The following is a 20,867-nucleotide window of genomic DNA, read 5'->3' as shown; positions in this document are numbered from 1 at the left end:
CAAGTTTTTCTTTTTATTTCTTTTTCAATGTATTACTGACTTAAGCATTAGAGTGCTAACCTCTGTTTTGTAGGGTTAGTCCCTGATAATTTTGATTTCACGGAAGATCCTTCAACCCTTATGGTGTGGCAAAAAAAATTGGTAGGTATCAATATATATTTTTATGAATGGAACAAACGAATAAATTTGGATGAAAGTACTTTATTTAGGTACGATGTTATCAAATTTTATTATACCTCTTTACAATTAAAACATTTTCTCCAAGAAGAGTATACGATGATTCTGATATCTCATAAGTATAGAATCAACTTAAAAGTAACACATTGGTCTTTTAGAAAATGTGTTTATGTTTACATAACATTTCTTTTTTTCTTAACATCATCGTTGCCAAAAGTGTAGTACAAATGTCCGTGAAATACAAGTATACAAACAAGTCAACTGATAAGTAATTCTATTATTGTGTAATCTAAATTATAGTATACAAATTTGTAATATTATAATTTTTAATATATTTAATTTTTCTTTCAATGCACACAAATGAAAAATGTTGTATTATTTTGTTAACAATATTTATATTTGTGTTTTTATAAATATTTAGATTTATATATCTCCAATCACATATTTATTTGGATGCTATATATATATTATTTTATTTCGTTTCACTTGATACTATGTATTAAAATTGACCACAATATGTAACTTAAACACATTGATTAATATACATTAATATTTTTATTATATTTTATTTTTAGTTCACGGATCGCATGTATGTGTACTGCAAGTATATATAAGTGCCCCAACTTTAATAAACAAATCCATGGCTATATTTTTTTTTATTCAAATAATCATATTGATCTATAAAATCAACGGGTCAAGTTTATACAAGTTATAAAAATATTTTCAATAAATTAATTATAAATTATACATATATATATGTGTGTGTATATTTGTGTGTGTGTTTTTATTTAAAATTTTTAAACCCTTGGGCTTAGTTATTGAAACTGCCAAACAGGACCTTCTCTTGAAACATCCATAGACCGCGAGACTCCCTTTTCTTTTCAAACTACTCGGCCAGTCCATTTTTCAAACACTTGGAGCGCACCTCTTTGCCAGCTGATGAAAATGGAGGAAAATTACAGCACTGAACTTGTTGAGTCGCTGCGGATCCAAATGGAGTCTCTTCGGAGAAGAATTCATGTATTCAAATCCATCATGCAAAATTTTCATGCTGCTTTTACTGCTTAAGAGTCATTTATCTCTCAAGTTTTTAATTAAGACTTTTGCACTGGTAATTTCTGGAATGCAGGAGTTGGAGGCTGAGAATGCTAAGCTCTCTGTTCAGCTCGGAAGTTGCGTCTGCCAGAAGGTAGGCCGTCTATATTTCATTGCGTGCATTCCTGTATTGTAATCAAGTTATTCAGCATTTACGCTTTATGAGTCGAATGCTTTGTTTAATGTTTGGTGTTAGTTGTGGAATCCTTTTGCATAAAAGCTAATGCATTTCGAGCCAAATCTTTACATCTTTGCGGAAAATGTTGCTATAGTAATTTGAAGAATTAAGAATGGGGAGTAACATTGAACGTAATGGAATGCTGAAGAGGATTAATTATTATTTCTTGAAATGTCTCATAGTAATGAAAAGAATCAATGAGGGATATGCAGTTTGGATGTGGTGGGATTTTTATGCCTAAGGCTTGTATGTGCTTCAATGCATAGTTTTCTGGTGCAGATTGTAGAGAGTGATAAAAATCATGTTTTAGACTGCAGCCATTCAACTGAGGAAATGCAAAGGCTGAAATTAGATGAAAGTCATGTGAAAAACAGATCAAGGAAGAAAGTGCCAGGTTTTTTCTCATTCTCTGATCAGAAGAAAGGATTGGCATTCCTACATCTGGAGAGTTTGTCTAATTTCCTTTAAATTTTGGTGTCAGGGACATGTAATGAAACAATAGCCTTGCATCATTTACCAAAGCGACATATTGCTTTAAAAGTTATGTATTTTGGTCAGAGGTATAAATTATGGAAACTGCTTTGCAATTTCATTTATTTGTTGTTCTTTTGCTTATTCTACCTAAAAGAAAAAAATTGTGTTTCTTGATCACATATGATTGTGAGCATATAATATTTGATTAGGGGACTTCTGCCTTGATCAATCATGGATACTAGATACGCTAAAAATTTTTTAGTTGCACAGAGTATTCTTTTTCCTGCTATCTAGTTCTTGAGGGATTTAATTTTATTATCTTAGAAAGTAATTCATGCTAGTTCAAAACAAGGGGTTGAGGTAAAGGAAAAACAATCAAGCAACAAAGTCTAAAGTCTTCACTATCCACTGGCTTGTCTGGAGTACTATCCACTTCGGCCATGCCGTGCTGCACTTTTATTGTCAATATGCTTCACAAGGTGGGGATAGTTGTCTCTTTACATAATTCCTTGCATGAGGTATGGTTATCCCACTATAAATAGGTCCCAACATCTACAGATACAGCGGTCTTGGCATGTGTATTAGGCTATTAACTACTATTTTCAAACCAATACAATCATCTATTTTCTACTACATATACTCTATGCAAACCATAGGGAGAACCAATGCAATTTGTAAGTGCTTCATGTTTAATCAGTCTGGTCTCTATATGGTGATAATTTTCTGTATTATGCACTACAGATTTTATGGCTTTGCATCAGAGGCACAGATGGATCCGACCATAGAGGTGCTCTTTGCCTCTCTTTCTCTCTGTTGCTTTTTCTAATGCATGTGTATTTACACACACAGTGGTCATTTTATCTGTGGTTTATTAGTTGAGACACTAGCTGATAGGGCTAGATAATAGTGGCAAAATGTCATGATAGCATGGTGCTTTGCTACTCAGTTTATTACTTTTCTTGTTAGTTACTCGATTAAGTTCTAAGTATCAAAATATGCATAATTTCCTCTATGTTTTTGTGTATCACATGCGGTGATCGATTTTGAGTTTTATATTTCAGCGGAACGATAAAATTTAAAGGAAATCCATTTTCTAAATCACAGTTTTTGAGGTTGCAATGATGAAAAACATATACACAATATGAACCATCAGTTTGATTATATTGTCTTAGAAATGATATAAAATCATGTCCTCTGTCATACTTTTTGCTATACTTTAATGGACAATAGCAACAGGCTAATTAGGAAGAGAAAGGAACTAGGAGATGGGGTTAATATAGGTTCTTGCATCCGGATCAGTGAATTGGGAATCTGGTATTAGCCTGGGTCATCAGAAAATGCTATTTCACTTTAGATATGACCTTCCTATACAATCTCCTTCACTTTATCAATTTGTACTTTCACTACATATGCCCCTGATTCCTGAAATATGGTGCCCTCAGTCATCAGAAAATGCTATTTCATTTTAGATATGACCTTCCCATCCAATCTCCTTCACTTTATCAATTTATAGTTTCACTTTATATGCCCCTGATTCCTGAAATACGGTGCCCTCAGTCAGACTCTTTGTGAATCAGTAGGTATATGGTTCTTTACCCTAGGTCCATTATCTGAACGCCGCTGTTAAGTTTGATGTGGTTAAAACAAAAAGAAAGGCTGTTGATGTTTAAAGAAAAAGTTAGCAACTTTTATGATTGAGTCAAATTCTTCATCACGAAATAATTGACTCTTGGCTGTAATTCTCTATCTAGTGTGGAGACTGCTAACTTATATGAATTGTTTTTATACTGGTAGTTGATTGGCCTATTTCTAATATACACTGTTATCACTGTGCTGGGTAATCTTTAAAGTTATTGCTAATATGGAGTATTTCTTAGAAAGAAGGCTTATGAAATACCTGATCAATGAGATGGCATTACTTTGGCAAACATGATTTAGAATCAAATGACTTGCCGAAAACCTTAAAACTGATTCTACAGCCAAACCATATGAAGACTTTTCTGACTCATGCAATCAATAGTAGTCTGTATGCTGCTTCAAAACAGTGGATTATGTTGGTGCAAATTCACCTACTTATACAGTCGCTGAAACCATTATAATTATACTGGACTAATAAGTATTGTATTTTCAATCCAAAGTCAGATTTTTCCCTCTGGCTACATGTTTAGGACAGCAGAGTGACTTCTATTGATCACACAACTAGAGATTTGCTCTATTCGATTAAAGATTAAGATATTTTTTAAGTTTTATGTCAAAACTTTATTTGTGGACAAGAAATGAGATTGACTTTCTGATAAACTAGTGCAGTCGGAAATTTTTAAGGCCCTCGAAAAGACGAGGTTAATATCTGGTAATAAGAAGGAATTGCAATACTCAAGATGTGGCAGAACAGACAAGGGAGTTTCTTCTGTTGGCCAAGTAAGTGCTACCTCAAGCTGCTTTACTGTGTAGATTTAGAATAGGAGGTTGGCAAGTGATTTCTCATCCTTTGGTTCTGATCATTATCCAGTTAGCTTTGTCTAATTGAATATCTCAACTCATAAACTGACTCAGGTAGAACACGGCTGGAATATTGGCATTCTTGCTGCCTGTTTACTGATCATATCCCTGATTAAAAAAAGAATGATCATATCATCAAAAAATTTTGAACTTTTGTAGAGGAACTCCATTTAATATTTGAATACTTCTAACAAGTCCCCTACGTGCAAGTGATATTCTTTTATGAAACCTAGCACGTAGGACTCATTACCCTAAACGAGTGGTTGTGAGATTCAAGTTCAGAACTTCTACTTTTGATCTGGCTCTTGTACCATAAGGAATGGCCTTTTGACCTAAAAGTTTAAACTATTATAGATGGCCATCCTCAAGAATATATAAAACTTTCCATCTTCTATGGAACCTCTAATCCAGAGATTTTAAAAAGGATTAACGCTTAGATTCATTAAATGGTGCCAACTTCCTCACATTTTTCAACCAGCCTGTCCTTTGGATTGGAGTAAGAAGGATAGAAAGATCTAAACAAGATTGATCTAAACGGGTGGTGAGTATACTTGCTAAGATTATAGAATATTTTATATGACAAATATTTTGTTCTTGTTAAAGTTTTGTCTCTTCTTAAACAAGGAAGAAAAGATTTAAAATGGATCACATATTCTGCATAACAATTTTTCATCTCTTTGATAGCAATTATTGTCTTTGTTGAAACTTTGTGTAAATCATTTAAGAAATATGGCAGATGAAGAACTATGTAACTATGACCATTTAGAGATCAATTCTTTAATTTTTCCATGATTATGTTTAGGTATGTGAATATTATTTATAGTATATTTGTGTTAACGCCCTCCCTCACCACCTAGAAATTTATCCAACCCTGTTATACTGATTAGTGCAGGTAATCTCTCTATTTCTGCGATCAAATCTTAAGGAAACAACAAGGAGCAATGACTATTCTGGAGAGACTTGTGTTGAAGAATCATGTGGTATGCCGATCAATTCTTGTGATGTACCTGTATTCCTAGAAGATTCAGATTCCATTTTTTTTTCCTCCCTATTATACGCGTAGCCCATTTCACAACTTCAGACTAATGAATCAAAATACCAGTGGTTCACCGAGATATTATGAGCCTCATGAGGGTGGAGCAATAAGACTTTGATTTGTCCTATACATAAATTAGATTACTGTGTTTATTTCGTGCATTTAGCATTATTCCTAGTATAAATACAAAGTTCTTGATGTGGATGCATATGCGATCTATTACCTGTAACTAGATTAACTTAGAAGTGTTGCTTTGGTTTAAAATCAATGTATATTCTTCTCAACAGGTGGAGAAATAGATTATGTGAAGATATTAAATCGTGTTCTTCCAGAAGATATTCGAATTATTGGATGGTCACCTGCTCCAACTGATTTCAGTGCAAGGTACTTATTTTCTCTTGCACTTCTTTTTCTTCTTTTTACTGATGGGAACATTATGGTATTTCTTAGTTCAGTTAAAAGAAAAGGAACTCGTGTTTCAGTTTTTAAAAAATCATCTTAACATGACATCAATAGGAAAATTTTCATTAAAATTTAATAGGAAATTTAAAAGCTCATACCCTATTAAACTCTAATTTAATTCATACTATAAATTTAATTGTTTGTGATGTAAATTTTTCATTAAAATAATTAATAAACCAAATAATATATAGAAACATTCATAGAGTTACAAATTTATTGTAATTAAAAACACTGGAGCCAGGAGAGCAATGAACTTGAATCAGAAGTTATGATGCAAGATTTGAAATCAAATGTTTAAAAAGTTGTATTGAATATCTCATCAAGAATTTACTGTGCCTATTTTTACTAGATTATCTTATATGTAGGAGTATCTTTAGCCATTTAACTTCATGCTCTGAAATTTTTTATCTAAATCAAATCAAATAGAGAGATGGAATGATTATGGAATCTGAAAGGTTACAATTATTATTTGAAAATTTGGATGAAATTCACCTAATTTCAACCAATTTGACATTCTAGTAAAACTTGATTACCACTTGCACATTAGTGAAAACCCATTTAATTTGACGTTGATGATGAAACAATCTCCAATTATAGAGGTCTGCAAATTTGCATAGCTGATTATTTTTTTCTTCTGAATTTGTTACTTGTAGGTTCAGTTGTTTGAGCAGGGAATACAAGTACTTCTTTTGGAGAGAAAATTTGAACATCATCGTATGCATCTCTCATTCTATAGTGTGACCTTTACTTAACTACTTGAAGATTCTAAAGAGCAAAATTTCTTGAACAAGTCTTACAGGTAATGGAGACTGCAGGAAAGAAATTCATTGGGGAACATGATTTCCGAAACTTTTGTAAAATGGACGCAGCTAATGTCCACAATTACATGCGGCACATCACATCATTTGAGATTTTCTCTTGCAATGAAAGGTTTGAAGTAATTTTGAACTTTCTAAGTTCTAACAATTACTCTCTAACAGCTAAGTATATGTATAGGTTTTCAGGTGTGAACTCCTTAACTCTGTTATGTTCAAGTTTCACCCACACACCAAAAAAAGAAAGAAAAAAACTAATAAAATAAAAAAGGTTTTCTTCTTAGTTTATTCTCATGAATTTCAAGTGAATTCTAATAACTTATCGTCGCCATATGGAACAATGTATACGTGATGCAAATTTTAAGTAATTCCTGGCATTAACAGTCATTCAGGTATGAATATGTATATGTGAAATTTGTGTGTTGCATCAGTAAATATATTTAACAAGAGCTTATTGGCATGAAACATCATGATTGGATCTAGGAAGAAATTAGGTTGACCTAGGTTCTTACATTCGGCTAAAAAATGATTCATATAGCGCCTGAGAAATTGATAAGTAGTCCCTACAAATGAAAAGGTAATAAAGTGTCTCATGAGATTGCCAATTAATCATGCTCCAAATCAAATGGTTTTGAATTTAAATTGAAGAACTTAATGCATGATGATATGCCCAACTCAATGTAAATTCCTAGCTCATGAGGTTAGATTTGATAATGAAGGTATGTGACTATGGTGATGATTCACATAACTTAGGCATCATATATGTGGCACAATTTCTATTTTAGCATCAATACTTTTACGGGATTTGGACTCTTCAATTTCCATGACATGGTAAATTCCTTATACTTTACTGGAAAATCTTATTCTCATGTAAATGAAGGTGTATTATATCCTTTTACCTATGGTTGTTTAATTGTTGCATGAGTTTCACCAGATTAATTTCTTGACATGTAATTGATTATTTAATTATCTCTCTTCTTTTGTGTTTCTTTCCTCATCTTCAAAGGTTTGAAGATGATGAACTCTGGGCAGTGAAAATCAAAGGTAGTGCTTTCCTGTGGCACCAGATCCGATGCATGGTTGCGGTGCTGTTTTTGATTGGCCAAGGTCTAGAATCTCCTAATGTGCGTGACTTGGTCTTCAATGTTTGGTTTCAAGTCCTACTGATTTCACTTTAAGCTACGATGTTATAGTTCCTTGTTCAAATTCCTTTTTTTGGTCTTTAATTTTGTCTGAGCCCATGAGAGTGTGGTTTTAATATTTAAATCCCATGCTATCAAAAGTTTGTTTGAATCATGCTCGTGTGTCAGAATATTTGGTGTTGTGTTCTTGGGGTAGTATTAAATGTGGTTCTTGGCGCAAAATGTTTACGAGGTTGTCAACCAATCATCTTAGCTTACTTGATTTAACATTCTCGCAATTGACAGTTAGGTCATGACAATCTGAGTTTTCTGTTCTTGATGTATTTTAAAATTGTAACATTTTTTGCAAGCACCATGCCTTAGTGGTCATGGTCCAGTGAGGTTTTCGATTTTCCCTAGATAACGGTTGAGTGAGTTGCTGAATAATCTGAGAATACACAACAGTATTTTTGTGGAGCCAATAGACTGGAGTATGTTGATCCGTTTTATGTTCAGTGGTATTGGGTCCTTATATGTATGTCTGAGTAAACTGATTGTCTCATTAGTATTTCACCCACGGATCCTTGCTTCCTAGAGCTATAGTTAAAAGTGTATGATTAAGATCTGTGGTAGTTTTCCTCTGATTTTTAAGAGGAAATGTGTCTAACCTCTAGGTGATAGATGAGTTACTCGATGTTGAAAGAACGCCAAGGAAACCTCAATACACAATGGCTCCTGAGATTCCACTGGTTCTTCAGTCTTGTGAATTTGAAGGTCTCAAGTTTAGATGCTCATCAGGTATTTTACTACTACTTATAATTGCAGCTCTTATTTGCATCGCCATCCTGGTTTGGATGCATAAGTTTTGCTTCATATGCTTACTTTATTCTAATAACCAGCGGACCTTTACAATATGTCGTGGCTTTCTGTGACACACCTGACATGATAACTTTTATGCAATTAGAAAATCTCAGTATTAGCATATTGAGAAAGTTTTTATTCTTTGCTGTTTTCTTGTTTTTAGATCATCATGCAGACTAGTAATCCATTTGCTGATTATCGCTTCAGACCCTAATCTTTTCCACTATTTTAACTCTAGTTTCTCTGGTCAAGTTGGCAATTTGTCCTTCATGTCTTCATTTGAAACAGAAATGGTTATATTCTTTGAATTCTTGCCTGTTTGTTTATGTTTTCATTTTTTTCAGTGGAAAATATGTTTTCAATTTCATATAGGTTTTCGTGTGAAATAAAAATATGTTTGGATTTTTGTTTTATATTGAACTCTAATGTTAGATCAATATAGTTCCAATAAGAATACGTCTTAGACATGTTTTAACTTTAATTATTGTTTCAAAATGAAATTTTGCATACACTTCTAGTCTGAATCCGAAATACTTTCATGGATATTACTTTCAGATGCTAAACAAGCTCTTCACACTCACTTTAAGAAGGAATGCCAAGGTTATAAACTTAAAGCAGCAATCTTTCATGAGGCCTTGCTTACTTCTTCTTGCGACTTATATGGTACCAAAGCTTATAAATTAGTACCAACTTACGTCTTATCTCCTCCTTTTATTTTCTCATTCAGAGCTTCTGTTTTGCAGAAAACAATCAGCTAAACAGTAGAACAAAAAAGAAGGAATCTGCTCACATCCCCCTGATGTCACGACCAACTGAGCGTAAGTTTCTGCATGTTTTGTGATATAATCTTTGCATCTTAGATTGCGTGTTGAACTTTGAATTGGTAGTTCCTTTCTTCTCTGTTTGTTACTGATAAGGACCTATCTGTCCCCTTTTAAAGTCTTCGTGTTCACAAGTTAGTAATTGCATGTTTCTCATTGGCAGACTCCATATTAAAGTGAAACTTGTAACTTATTATTCTAACAATTATCTGAAGCTGGAATAAGGAATTAAATGCTTTAACTTACAGCTTCCAGAATATATGATCAAATAATTTTATCAATAAAAGTCAATATCCTACAAATCCTGTGCCAGTGCCTCCTACATAAAAAGCCAACTTCAGGGCTAACATAAAAAATAGCGTATTTTTAGCTATGCTTTTTGGTATACAAGGACTGCGATAAACATTGTAGTAATAGATCTTTATCTATGATGTTTTATTGTATTCTCTCTCTGTTCAATGTAGTTCTTAACAATGTAAAATTATGTGTGAGGACACTAAATTATTACTTGATGGCTTGTGATTCTTATCTTCGAGTTTTGTTGGCTTTTTTTGATGTCTAATTTTTGTGGTTTTTCAGAGTTAAGCTGGCGCTATATTTAGTTGCAAATGCTGCAATAATGTATTAAATCCACTATGTATTGGGTTAATGCTATTGTCTTAATCATAAAGTTCTAATCCTTCTATTGGCGAGTGACCAGATCCAGTATAAATTCTTGTTCTTTTTGGCTTCACTTTAGGAAATATAGAAAATTTAGTGACGACTGTGGCATTGAGGCTCTCACATTTTCTTGTGGAAATGAAAATTAGTTTGGAATAGTTGTAGGAACTAAATTTTGACGAATTGAGTTGAGAAGTTGATTTGCCATGAAAACAAGAAACATCTTTGTTTTGCTTATTTTCAGAAGATGGGGTGCAGGCTTTCAACTATTAAGGGTAGCTTGAGAGGGTTGAAAGTAGTGACTTATTTTCTGAAGCGGACTAGAAAAGGGGAAAACAAACACACTTTTGGCATGTTTAGTGATTTAAACAAAAACCTATTTCCTACAAATTAAATACTAACTGGCACATAAGTCTTCTTTCTAAAGTTTTGGAAGTAACTAACTTTATTGTTTGGTTCGGAATTAATGTTTCTAAATGTGCTTTGACATTGATCAAAGTAATCATTCAATAAGGTAGCTGCTCAATGATTTTGATTTTTCTGTACTGGAAGCAATGGTCCGTCTTTATCCGAAAACTCTGTGGTTCAGTTGCAAGTTATTCTTAGGTGCAAGCTTCAAAATTGCAGTCATCTCGTTTGCTGTTATCCTATCAACTCTTAATATGATGGAGTCATTAAGCTATGTGACGGACCAATGGTTCATGTGCTGTCATGAGCTCTTGGTTTTGTCATTTTGCTATTATTTATTGGACATAAAAGTGAAGTACTCGATGTATAGGGTGATATTTTCTCTTATAAGATACCAAAAATGGAATTTTACATGGCATTGATCAGTTGTGTCATGAATTGGGAACTGCATAAGCTAATGATGGAAGTGATCTATAATGCAATCACATTTCACCTGTCATCCAACAGTTTCATGCAATTTCATTTGCATTGAGTTAGTTGATCACAATATTTATGCATGTCATGGCATGAAATGTTTATGTTTATGGGCTTGGTGGAGGCAATATCTGCTGAAATTTTAAAACACAGATTGCTGTGAACATTACATGGACTAACAGCATTATTTGCTACGATCTCAACACTACAGCTACAATTAGCTTTCAGTTGGTTGAAAGTCATAAGCAATTATTCCTTTTTTATATATAGCTGTGGAATAATTCACATATTTGATTGGCCATATTTTGTCGGACCTTTCAGCGTCTTATGAAGAACGACGTGCTAAACTGGACGCTGGTGCTCGAGCAAAGTAGAAATACCTGCCATGAGATACTTAAATGATTCATCCAACAATTGACCCCAAATTTTGACTCCCTTTTTTTAAAAAAAAAATAAAAAAATTATGCTTATAATGTTTATACTTATGTATACCTGTATCTTTTGTACTTAAGACTATTGTTAGTAAATTATAAGTTTCAGTTTGTTCGGTCCGTGGGTAAAATGTTTGTAGTAGTGCAGTTAAGCTTCTGTTCAGCTGACAGGTATTTTTAAATGAATAGATTTTGGATTATGGCAAGTTGCAATACCGTTGCTTTGTTTGTTTATAGCTAGTAGGATTTTGAGGAGAGGACGAGAAGTGTTGAATTCCTAGACTTGCAATTACAGGCAGGTTTTATTACTAAAAATAGGTGGCTTGCTTAAAGATGCTTTCAAGATTATACAGTTACAGGAAAAGTATTTACTAATTCAGGGTGCTTTTAGGTTAAAGAATCTCTGGAGTTTGTTTAGATAAGTCTAGGTTCAATAATTAATACATGTTTAGGCTATATTGATGGATTTCAAATTCCTAATCGTAAATTATTTGAATTTGTTTGGATAATTCCAAATCCGGAGGATTTTAAAAATTTTACTTCTAAATTTGAACTATGTTTTGTTAAATATCAACGAATTTTACGTTCTTTTAATGGAGTCATTTAAAAAAAAATTAAATTCTTTCCTCAAATTCAAATCTATTAAACTAGATGTAGCCTTATGTAATTTGTATAATTTTCTTTTTATTTTTTTGTATAATTGGTTAATAGTGTATAGTGCTTGTGGGTGCTAATCTTGGGAGTTCCTCAAGAAAAGATTTTTTTATGATTGGAATTGAATTCAGAAATGATCATTCCATTCTGAACTCAAAGAACTTGAGTTAATAGGAGAAAGCTCTTCTAGTTTGAGCTTGTTTGTTGTAAGATGATCATGTACTATACTGCACTTCAACGAAAAACTCAAGTATGAAAATGTATCATAACAGATGTTTTTACTATAACTAAATCATGTCAAGTGATTTTTATTTTCAACGTTAGAGCAGTGTCTAATTTTCATGTATATACTAAGTAGTTCTCAAGCTATTTGCATGTTTCTTTTATTTATTTATTCAAGTAATATTATTTATTTTCTTTCTCAATTACGGTTTCCATGAGGTATTGAGTTCGTATTTTCAATATTTAGATGATCATATTAATTTTTGCATATACAATCAATTCACTCATCCAGCAATTTGGATTTTAATTTTGTAATGTAACGTAAATTTTTACTAACGCTAAAATTGATTCATTAAAGTCGAACTCTTCAACACAAAAGTTATATTTGATACCCCTCAAGTATTTTTCCTAGAGTTGAAAGAAAGGAAATGGGCCCTCACTGTTCAGTCCAACAGAAATGACCTTGCTGACACATGAGCAATATATCAAGCCCTTAATTCCTATATTTACATTAACCTGACAGGCAAAAAAATGAATCTGATACAATATGATGGGTCATCAAAGTTCAAACAATGGGAATTCCACATCGTATATATTCTCAACATTTCAGGATATATCATACTCAAAAAATTTCAACAAATTCTTTCTCGATATACAACGATAAAATAGATCCAAAATTTTGAGTTGACTAGGTAAGATTTATTAAAACGACCATATCTCCTTCCATAAAAGTTCAAATCCTAATTCGTTTTTTTAATTAGCTAACACACGCAGCTTTGGATTGTGTATCACTTGCAACAACTAACCTTCGTATTTACTCCAGCATTGTCGATAAATAGAAGTCATAATACAATCATAACAATAATTTCATTCATTCACACTCATACATTCTTTACTCTCCGACAATAGCAACCTACGAGCTATTTGCTCCCTTTTTGCACTTCACACGCTCCTTTCAAAGCATCTTTCAATATTTTGCTATTTTATTCCAATTATCACATCATTACTCTTACGTTATTTTAAAAATTCTAATTATTTATTCAATCAATCAATTCACTATTTGCAGCACTAAATCCTATTTACAGATTAATCTTTCATTAATTTTAAACTTTATTTGAGAATTATTCGACCATTGTGATGTTGTACTTTAGTACGCATCAATATTCATCTTTATTGTTATTTTTTTTATAAAATCTATTCATAAATATGAAATCTATAATATGTATGTACGGTCTGAATCAAAATAGAATTATGTAATACTACTTGGTCAAAAGATACAATTCGAAACAAATCTACATATCATACATATATATGTATATATTATTATCGAATAATTCGATCTAAAATCTGATATTCCAATAGTCATACAACAATAAACTTTAATAATTTCACAGAAATAATTCTAATTTCTTTAGTCATATCAATTTTGAGAAAAAAAAAACAGAATAATTTTTGTTTGATTTGTAGTAAAGATTAATAAAAATTTCTTGCAAAGGGTTTGTTCTGACAAAGACTTTTGGTTGCAAAGTGTCTTACAACATATGTCTGAATTCCACCATTTTCCTCATGTAAAGACAGTTAATTTGACCAACCGAATTTCCCGGGCTTTTGCCCCTTTCAGAAGGCACCCACAGCCACCACGTTGGATCGAGGCCCTGTCCCCGCGGAATCGCAATCGCCCTCAATTCAAACCCAACCACATTCTCCTATCTCAACCACCATTACTGCCCACAAATCTGTAGGATCAAGAAATCTTGAAATTCTTCGCGAGTACTCTTATCTCACAAAAAGAAAGAAAGGGTCACTCCGTTTGCTCGCTTGCATGAATTCTCACTGCCCTGATCATCTGCCGAATGCCACGTCGCTTTCCGGCGTGCCGGGATTTGTGTTCTTGCTCAAGTGTTCATTTTCTGTTTGAGTGGTGAGATTGAACAATCCTTTTTTTTTTTGCTTTTACTTGATTCTTGATGTGCTTAACTAGTGTGTGTGTGTGTGTGTGTGTTGGACATGAATACTAGGAAGGAATTCGTAGTAGAGTTCTTTTCCATATGATAGACTCTTACAACAATTTATCAATCGTTGAACCTTTGATCTTGAGAAGTTATATTTATGCTGATCCCAGTGGATTTCATAGTGAAGCATGTGTAATGATCAAAATGAAGTTTTGTGCAAACTACTGGCTGGCCTCAATGGACTATGATAAAAAATGTCTTTGTGTGCATTTTAATATTTTAAGTTTCTTGTAACCATGGGGTATTGATTTATGACATCTTATTGGAAGTAGTTGAAACAGAGGAGCAATATAGAGAATGTGCAATTGATTTACCCATTGGAGTAACTAGTGCTTGACAAGGTGGATTAGCTGTTCGACGAATGGTCTGATCCATTAGCGCTGGTTAAAATTAGTTGAATTCAGCAAAATTCATTGACAATGGAGTTCACAGATAAGTATGTGTCAAACGAACATAAAGAACAACATCTATCAGCTACCGAGAGTGCGGATCCGTCATCTGTTTCTCCCTTTGTAATCTCAACATCCCCAAAGTCACCACGATCACCGAGATCTCCCAGGTCGCCAAATTCCCCAAGATCACCGAAAGGTCAGCAGGGTAAGCATGGTGGAAGTGTGGGGAGTCCCCTCAAGAATCAAAGGCATTCTCATTCCAGGAGAGATGGTCATCCTAAAAAAGGTTAATATTTTTTAGAGTTATCTGTAAGCAGGAGCATATGAAAAAGGATTAGCCTCTTCTGGAATTACTTATTGGCATTATCTACTGATATGACTTTATTATAACTAAGCAATTAAGCTTCCCTCTTAATTAGAAGTGACGTGTACTTTGTTACATGCCTAAAGGACCACTTTTGTTATTTCTCATAATTTTATTATGATCGCACTTCAAAGATTGGTGTCGCAGCATATTCAATTTCTCTTTGTACCATATACTGGCCATTATTGCATGATAATGCTTCTGGTGATTTAGGTTCCTATTCAGCCTATTTTCCTCTTGGATTTGTTGTGAATGTGCAGGTGGATATGGTGGGAAAGGAACCTGGGGAGGTCTACTTGATATGGATAATGATCATGTTGATGATCCTAATGATCCGAATTACATTAGTGACAAGGTGAAGCTTTTATCTATCATAGTCATCCCACAAATACACACCATGGTGATCGAAGTTTTATAAAAGTGAAGAGTTCTCATCTTTTTATTCACACTGCCTTTGTTGCTATGTTTGATTACTAGAAAGAATATTTTATGGTTTCAGGAAGACACAAAATTCGTCAGCAAAACAAGTGCGGAATTTGAAGAGTTCAAAAAGAAAGCCACAGTTATAGTGGAGGAATATTTCGTCAATGATGATGTTAACTCAACAGCCAACGAATTGAGAGAACTTGAGATGCCAAGCTATAGCTTTTATTTTGTGAAGAAGCTTGTTTCCATTGCTATGGATAGGCGGGACAAAGAAAAGGAAATGGCTTCTATTCTGTTGTCCTCGCTATATGGTGATGTCATAGATCCTCAACAAGTTTACAAAGGTTTCCAAAAGCTCGTCGAGTCTGCAGACGATTTGATTGTGGACATCCCAGATGCAGTTGATGTCCTTGCTTTGTTTATTGCTCGAGCAGTGGTTGATGACATACTTCCTCCCTCGTTCTTGACAAAGACAATGGCTTATTTAAGTAAGGATTCAAAAGGTGTCGATGTCATCAAAAGAACTGAGAAGGGCTACTTGTCAGCTCCTTTACACGCAGAAACCATTGAGCGGTGCTGGGGAGGCAGAAAGAATAAAACAGTTGAAGATCTGAAGCTTAAGATAAACGACTTATTGATAGAATATGTTGTCAGTGGAGACGTAAAAGAGGCTTTTCGATGTATCAAGGATCTAAATGTTCCTCATTTCCACCATGAGATAGTTAAGAGGGCTGTTATAATGGCCATGGAAAAGCGACAAGCTGAAAACCGACTCCTTGACTTACTGAAAAGAACCGCAGAAGAAGGTCTAATTAATTCAAGTCAAATATCAAAAGGATTTGGCCGAATTATTGACTCTGTCGATGATTTATCCCTAGATATACCGAACGCAAAGGTTTTATTGCAGTCCTTGATTTCCAAAGCAGCATCCGAGGGATGGCTATGTGCCTCGTCACTGAAATCACTGTCACAGCATCCTGGAAAGCAAACTGTCGAAGATAATAAAGTTAAAGCCTTCAAGAAGAAGGCTCAGTCAATAATTCACGAGTACTTTCTGTCGGGTGACATATCAGAGGTGAGTTGTTGCTTAGAGTTTGAGAACAGTTCCTCCTTGGCTGAACTGAATGCGATTTTTGTGAAGAAATTGATTACTCTAGCCATGGATAGGAAAAACAGGGAGAAAGAAATGGCTTCTGTTCTGTTATCATCTTTGTGTTTGCCATCGGATGATGTGGTGTGTGGCTTTGTAATGTTGATAGAATCAGCAGAAGACATGGCCCTCGATATCCCCGTCGTTGTTGAGGATCTGGCAATGTTTCTAGCAAGGGCTGAGGTGGACGAAGTTTTGACTCCACAAGACTTGGAAGAGATTCAGCGTCAATTTCCAGGATCAGATTCAGTAGGAAATAAAGTTATTCAAATAGCAATGTCCTTGCTTAAGGCTCGACTCTCTGGGGAACGTATTTTACGATGTTGGGGGGGCGGAGGAAGCTGCAAAAATGGATGGACAATTGAAGACGTGAAGGACAAAATCGGGAAGCTATTGGAGGAGTTTGAGGCTGGTGGTGATACAAGAGAAGCCTGTCGATGCATAAAGGAGCTAGGAATGCCGTTTTTCCACCATGAGGTTGTGAAAAAGTCTTTGGTGATCCTAATGGAGAATAAGAATGAGAGACTATGGCGTTTGCTCAGGCAATGTTTCGACATGCAGCTAATAACAATGAACCAGATGACGAAAGGGTTCAATAGAGTGGCTGAATCTCTTGACGACTTGGCTCTGGATGTGCCCGATGCTAAGAAACAGTACAAGAATTATGTCGAACGAGCCAAGACTGAAGGATGGTTGGACACGTCTTTTGGTATAAATGGACTGGAACAAAGTCTGGAGAACGGTTATCGCTAAACGTTGAGACGATTAAATCCTACTTACAGATTACAAGATCCAACCATCTACACAAAAGCTCTCCAAATACGTCTCCAAGTGTAAGGCTAAGTCATCTTTTCCCTATACAAAAATCAAGTTTTCAAACTTCATATCTACTGAGTTTGTTTACTGTGACATGGACAACTCCATGTGTTTCAAATTTACGACTCTTACTTCCGTTCTTTTGGATCGTCCCAACATTGACCATGTAATTTACCTCATATAATTGCAATCACTGAGAAAAGGGATCAACATGGTCATTCTTTGTCCGAATTCATGCTAATATTATTTGAGGATTTCTTCTTCTTCAATGGTTGTTACAGCATATCAGTGAAGCTCGCATACAAATACAGTAAGGAGAGTCAGCCATGAACAGCATTGTTAGTCTGCATATTTACAAGTACATGCAGTGAGGGCAGATTCTATACAATTACCAAAGTTTTCTACACTATTATGATGATTGTGTTTAAGATTGTTTTCACAGAGAAATTTAGACATGAGCCTTTACATAGTTTTTTTAGCATAGACAACGTCTAGCTTCTTGTTTTTCACTATTTTTTACATGTAATTGACAGCCATAACCTCTAGATGATCCTATGAAGTTAACTCTGGATACATACATACAAATTGTATACTAATACTCCATGTTCATGCATAATTTCGTTTCTTATCATTTGTTTACTTGAATGAAGTTAAGAGAAGAACATCATAAAGTAAATTGATTGTAGCTGGGGTAAAATACATTCACCGCCGTAAACCATTACCAAAGTTGTAAAATAACCTTTAGGCCGTGTTTACTTGCCTGGACATCATATCCCTACTTGGGATTAATTTGGGATAAGCAATGGGATTGTCCCCCATGGAACACGCTACACACATGTTTACTACAACAGACAAGAACCACAATATATCTCTGCGAATCCATTTACAAGCACGGCTTAAATGGAGTATTAACTGTGAAATTACCTAGTTGTCCTGTAGAATTTTTTATCACTTCAAGTTGATTTTTCCTCCAGATATGCTTGACTTCCACCAAATTTTTATGCTAAGAAATGAAGAACAAAAGAATCAAACCCATTATTTTGATTTGGAGTAAAAGAACAAAAGTGAGGCCCAAAATAGAAATTATTAACATACCTTTGAAAGTGTAATAATTTATCATAAACTTCATTAACTCCGTAAAGCACAAGTTGATAAGAAATTGAAATGAAGAAAAACAAAGCAGCTGGAAATTGAAGCCATATTCAAAGTGTATTTGCAATTGATTCTCTTCACAACCAATGCTCTGTACAATGCCTTAAATACATGGAGGGAAAGACGATGCACAGAAAAAATAACAACCAGCAACAGACTGAACTAACTGGCTAGCCACATCAGTGCCAGGTGGCGTACAAATCAGCAATCCTAACTAATAAAGACGTAAAAGGAAAATATTCAAAGTTATAAAGAAAACGTGAAAAGAGAAACACCCGTCTTCTTTCTTTCTTCTGTTCTGTTCTTGTCTCGCTCTGTACATCAACAGCAGAGCTCATTCAATGCCATCTTTAGCTTGCTTCCTTCTAGTGCTTCCAATATTTCCAACATAAGTGAAGCAAGCTTGACACATAGATTTACTCACCTGCAATTTATGGTTATCACCATTAAAGGTTGCTGGTTAACCCCCAAGAAGAATAGACATTCTCGGCAATTCACAATGCAGATGTGTCTGGATGCACTGATCAGATGAACACGTTCGCAATGTTCAACTCTAACAGCCCGTATAATAAGACAATTATTTAAGCATATATGAGTTCAGCATTAGCAACAAGAACATCTGAACTGCACCATACTGAAAACATACATCTGAACTGCACCATACTGAAAACATCTGTGGACTGATTGAAAACTTTTAATTACATTACAAGTGAATAGATACATCCTTAATAGTACATGTCTATATTGTATAGAAAACACAACAAAATGTAGCAGCCAGTGTAGTCATCAGCAGCGGCATGCATAATCAGTGATAAGACACCATCCAAATATTAGAAACGGAATCACATTGCCGAGAGTAACCACATCACTAACTTGCCAACAGCTCCAAGCACAATAGTTGCATCAGAGCACCCATAGACGGTTGCATATCTCAGTGGTGCCAAAATGTAAATTACCGATTCATGGCAATTTACAACCTGAGCAAACAAATTAAACACGCAAAATATAAACTTTTCTGCCAATTTTTTCGATCTCTTTCGAAGTCCTAGCCTTCACTAAAGGATCAAAATCGTCATGCAAAATGGAGGATAGGGTTTCGATTAGGATAAGGGAATGTTCAATGGGGATTTGAAGGACTCGGGATAGAGTTTCGGAGTTAACTCGATAATTGGAACTGGAGGAGAGTAGTGTAGATTTGAGAAGGGATAGGGTCTGTGTGCTGTCAGTGAAGATGAGTTTGGGGATGGGGAGAAGGCCGTGCTCGAAGGGTTCGTGGCGGGGGTGGAGATGGTAGGCAGCGATGGGGTGGATGGAGGTGGTGGCTCCGCGGCCGGGTAATCCGTCATTGCGACGCCGCGTGGATCTGGCGGGCGGAAAGGGTATTTTGAGAGAGAGAGAGTGCTAATTTGAGGATAAAAATGTAAAACTAGCAGATCATGAAAGGTGGGATAGCACAGACGGATTCGAATCCCATCCCCTTGCCCGGATCCATATTTTCCAGCCAAGTACTGGACTTTAGGCATCAATACCGGGCTACACATTTTGAAAGTAAACAAGATGCTAACCCCAATTACAACGGATGCCCTGCGTATTTTCGAATGGTAAACACGGCCTTAAAGTACAACACCTACTAAAATTGCAATGTCTAGTGGTAACAGTTCTAGCTAAAAAAATTCTTGCTTTTCATCTTCTTCGTGATATTATTCAAGTGCTTTTTACGAAGTGGATGTGAATGTAAAAAGAGTGCGATAATTAGAACGTCTTGCACCTAAAATAATACCGTCATTTTAGTTCTTTTGACAGCAGACTAATTTTACCTTTTGTTAACTTATTTTCAATGAAATTGTTTTTCTATTGTTATTTTTTTTATTTTATAAGCAAAATCACAATTTTCTTTTTTGGTAGATTTCCCACATGTTATGTTACTCATTTTTAGTGCATCAAATTTCCTCTGGACATTTTCGTAATTACATTACATCCATGGATGTATCATAATGTCATGTTGACTCACTTTTTTAGGCTTATGTGTAATTGGCATAAACATAATTTGTTGCTAAAAATTAATCCCATTAAATTTTTTATAGTTTGACTATTAACGCGAGGGTTTTTTGGTATATTTTTATACTTTAAGAGCTATTTTATGACTTGAGTGATAATTTTGGGACGG

General features: G+C 34.6%; 2 protein-coding genes and 1 pseudogene across 4 annotated transcripts; 2 read left to right on the top strand and 1 right to left on the bottom strand.

Moving 5' to 3' along the window:
* Nucleotides 1-976: 976 nt before the first annotated feature.
* On the top strand, nucleotides 977-11,712 carry LOC105158909 (Pseudouridine synthase family protein). Of its 3 annotated transcripts, none has more exons than XM_011075822.3 (15): nucleotides 977-1,197; nucleotides 1,307-1,366; nucleotides 1,761-1,844; nucleotides 1,932-2,010; nucleotides 2,666-2,711; nucleotides 4,232-4,342; nucleotides 5,316-5,403; nucleotides 5,747-5,843; nucleotides 6,575-6,635; nucleotides 6,721-6,851; nucleotides 7,743-7,860; nucleotides 8,532-8,655; nucleotides 9,274-9,381; nucleotides 9,462-9,536; nucleotides 11,403-11,712. In XM_011075822.3, exons 3-15 carry the CDS (start codon nucleotides 1,784-1,786, stop codon nucleotides 11,453-11,455), a joined length of 1,152 nt encoding a protein of 383 aa, XP_011074124.1. In that variant the 5' UTR covers nucleotides 977-1,197; nucleotides 1,307-1,366; nucleotides 1,761-1,783; the 3' UTR covers nucleotides 11,456-11,712. The 3 variants fall into 3 exon arrangements, with proteins under 3 accessions (XP_011074124.1, XP_011074122.1, XP_020548060.1); XM_011075820.3 differs by having other exon boundaries at nucleotides 1,730-1,844; XM_020692401.2 differs by lacking the exon at nucleotides 4,232-4,342 and having other exon boundaries at nucleotides 1,730-1,844.
* A 2,230-nt stretch (nucleotides 11,713-13,942) lies between these two features.
* LOC105158907 (MA3 domain-containing protein) lies at nucleotides 13,943-18,164 on the top strand. The gene is made up of 4 exons (XM_011075819.3): nucleotides 13,943-14,309; nucleotides 14,673-15,078; nucleotides 15,417-15,511; nucleotides 15,656-18,164. The coding sequence occupies exons 2-4, from the start codon at nucleotides 14,820-14,822 to the stop codon at nucleotides 17,483-17,485; spliced, it is 2,184 nt and encodes a 727-aa protein (XP_011074121.2). The 5' UTR covers nucleotides 13,943-14,309; nucleotides 14,673-14,819; the 3' UTR covers nucleotides 17,486-18,164.
* Nucleotides 18,165-18,738: 574 nt separating this feature from the next.
* On the bottom strand, nucleotides 18,739-20,046 carry LOC110011715 (uncharacterized; annotated as a pseudogene).
* Between the last annotated feature and the right edge of the window lie 821 nt (nucleotides 20,047-20,867).

This window comes from Sesamum indicum, linkage group LG3, assembly GCF_026168435.1.
Source record: "Sesamum indicum cultivar Baizhima isolate 11 linkage group LG3, ASM2616843v1, whole genome shotgun sequence".
NCBI classification, from domain to species: Eukaryota; Viridiplantae; Streptophyta; class Magnoliopsida; order Lamiales; family Pedaliaceae; genus Sesamum; species Sesamum indicum.
This window is presented reverse-complemented; position numbering and strand designations above follow the sequence as displayed.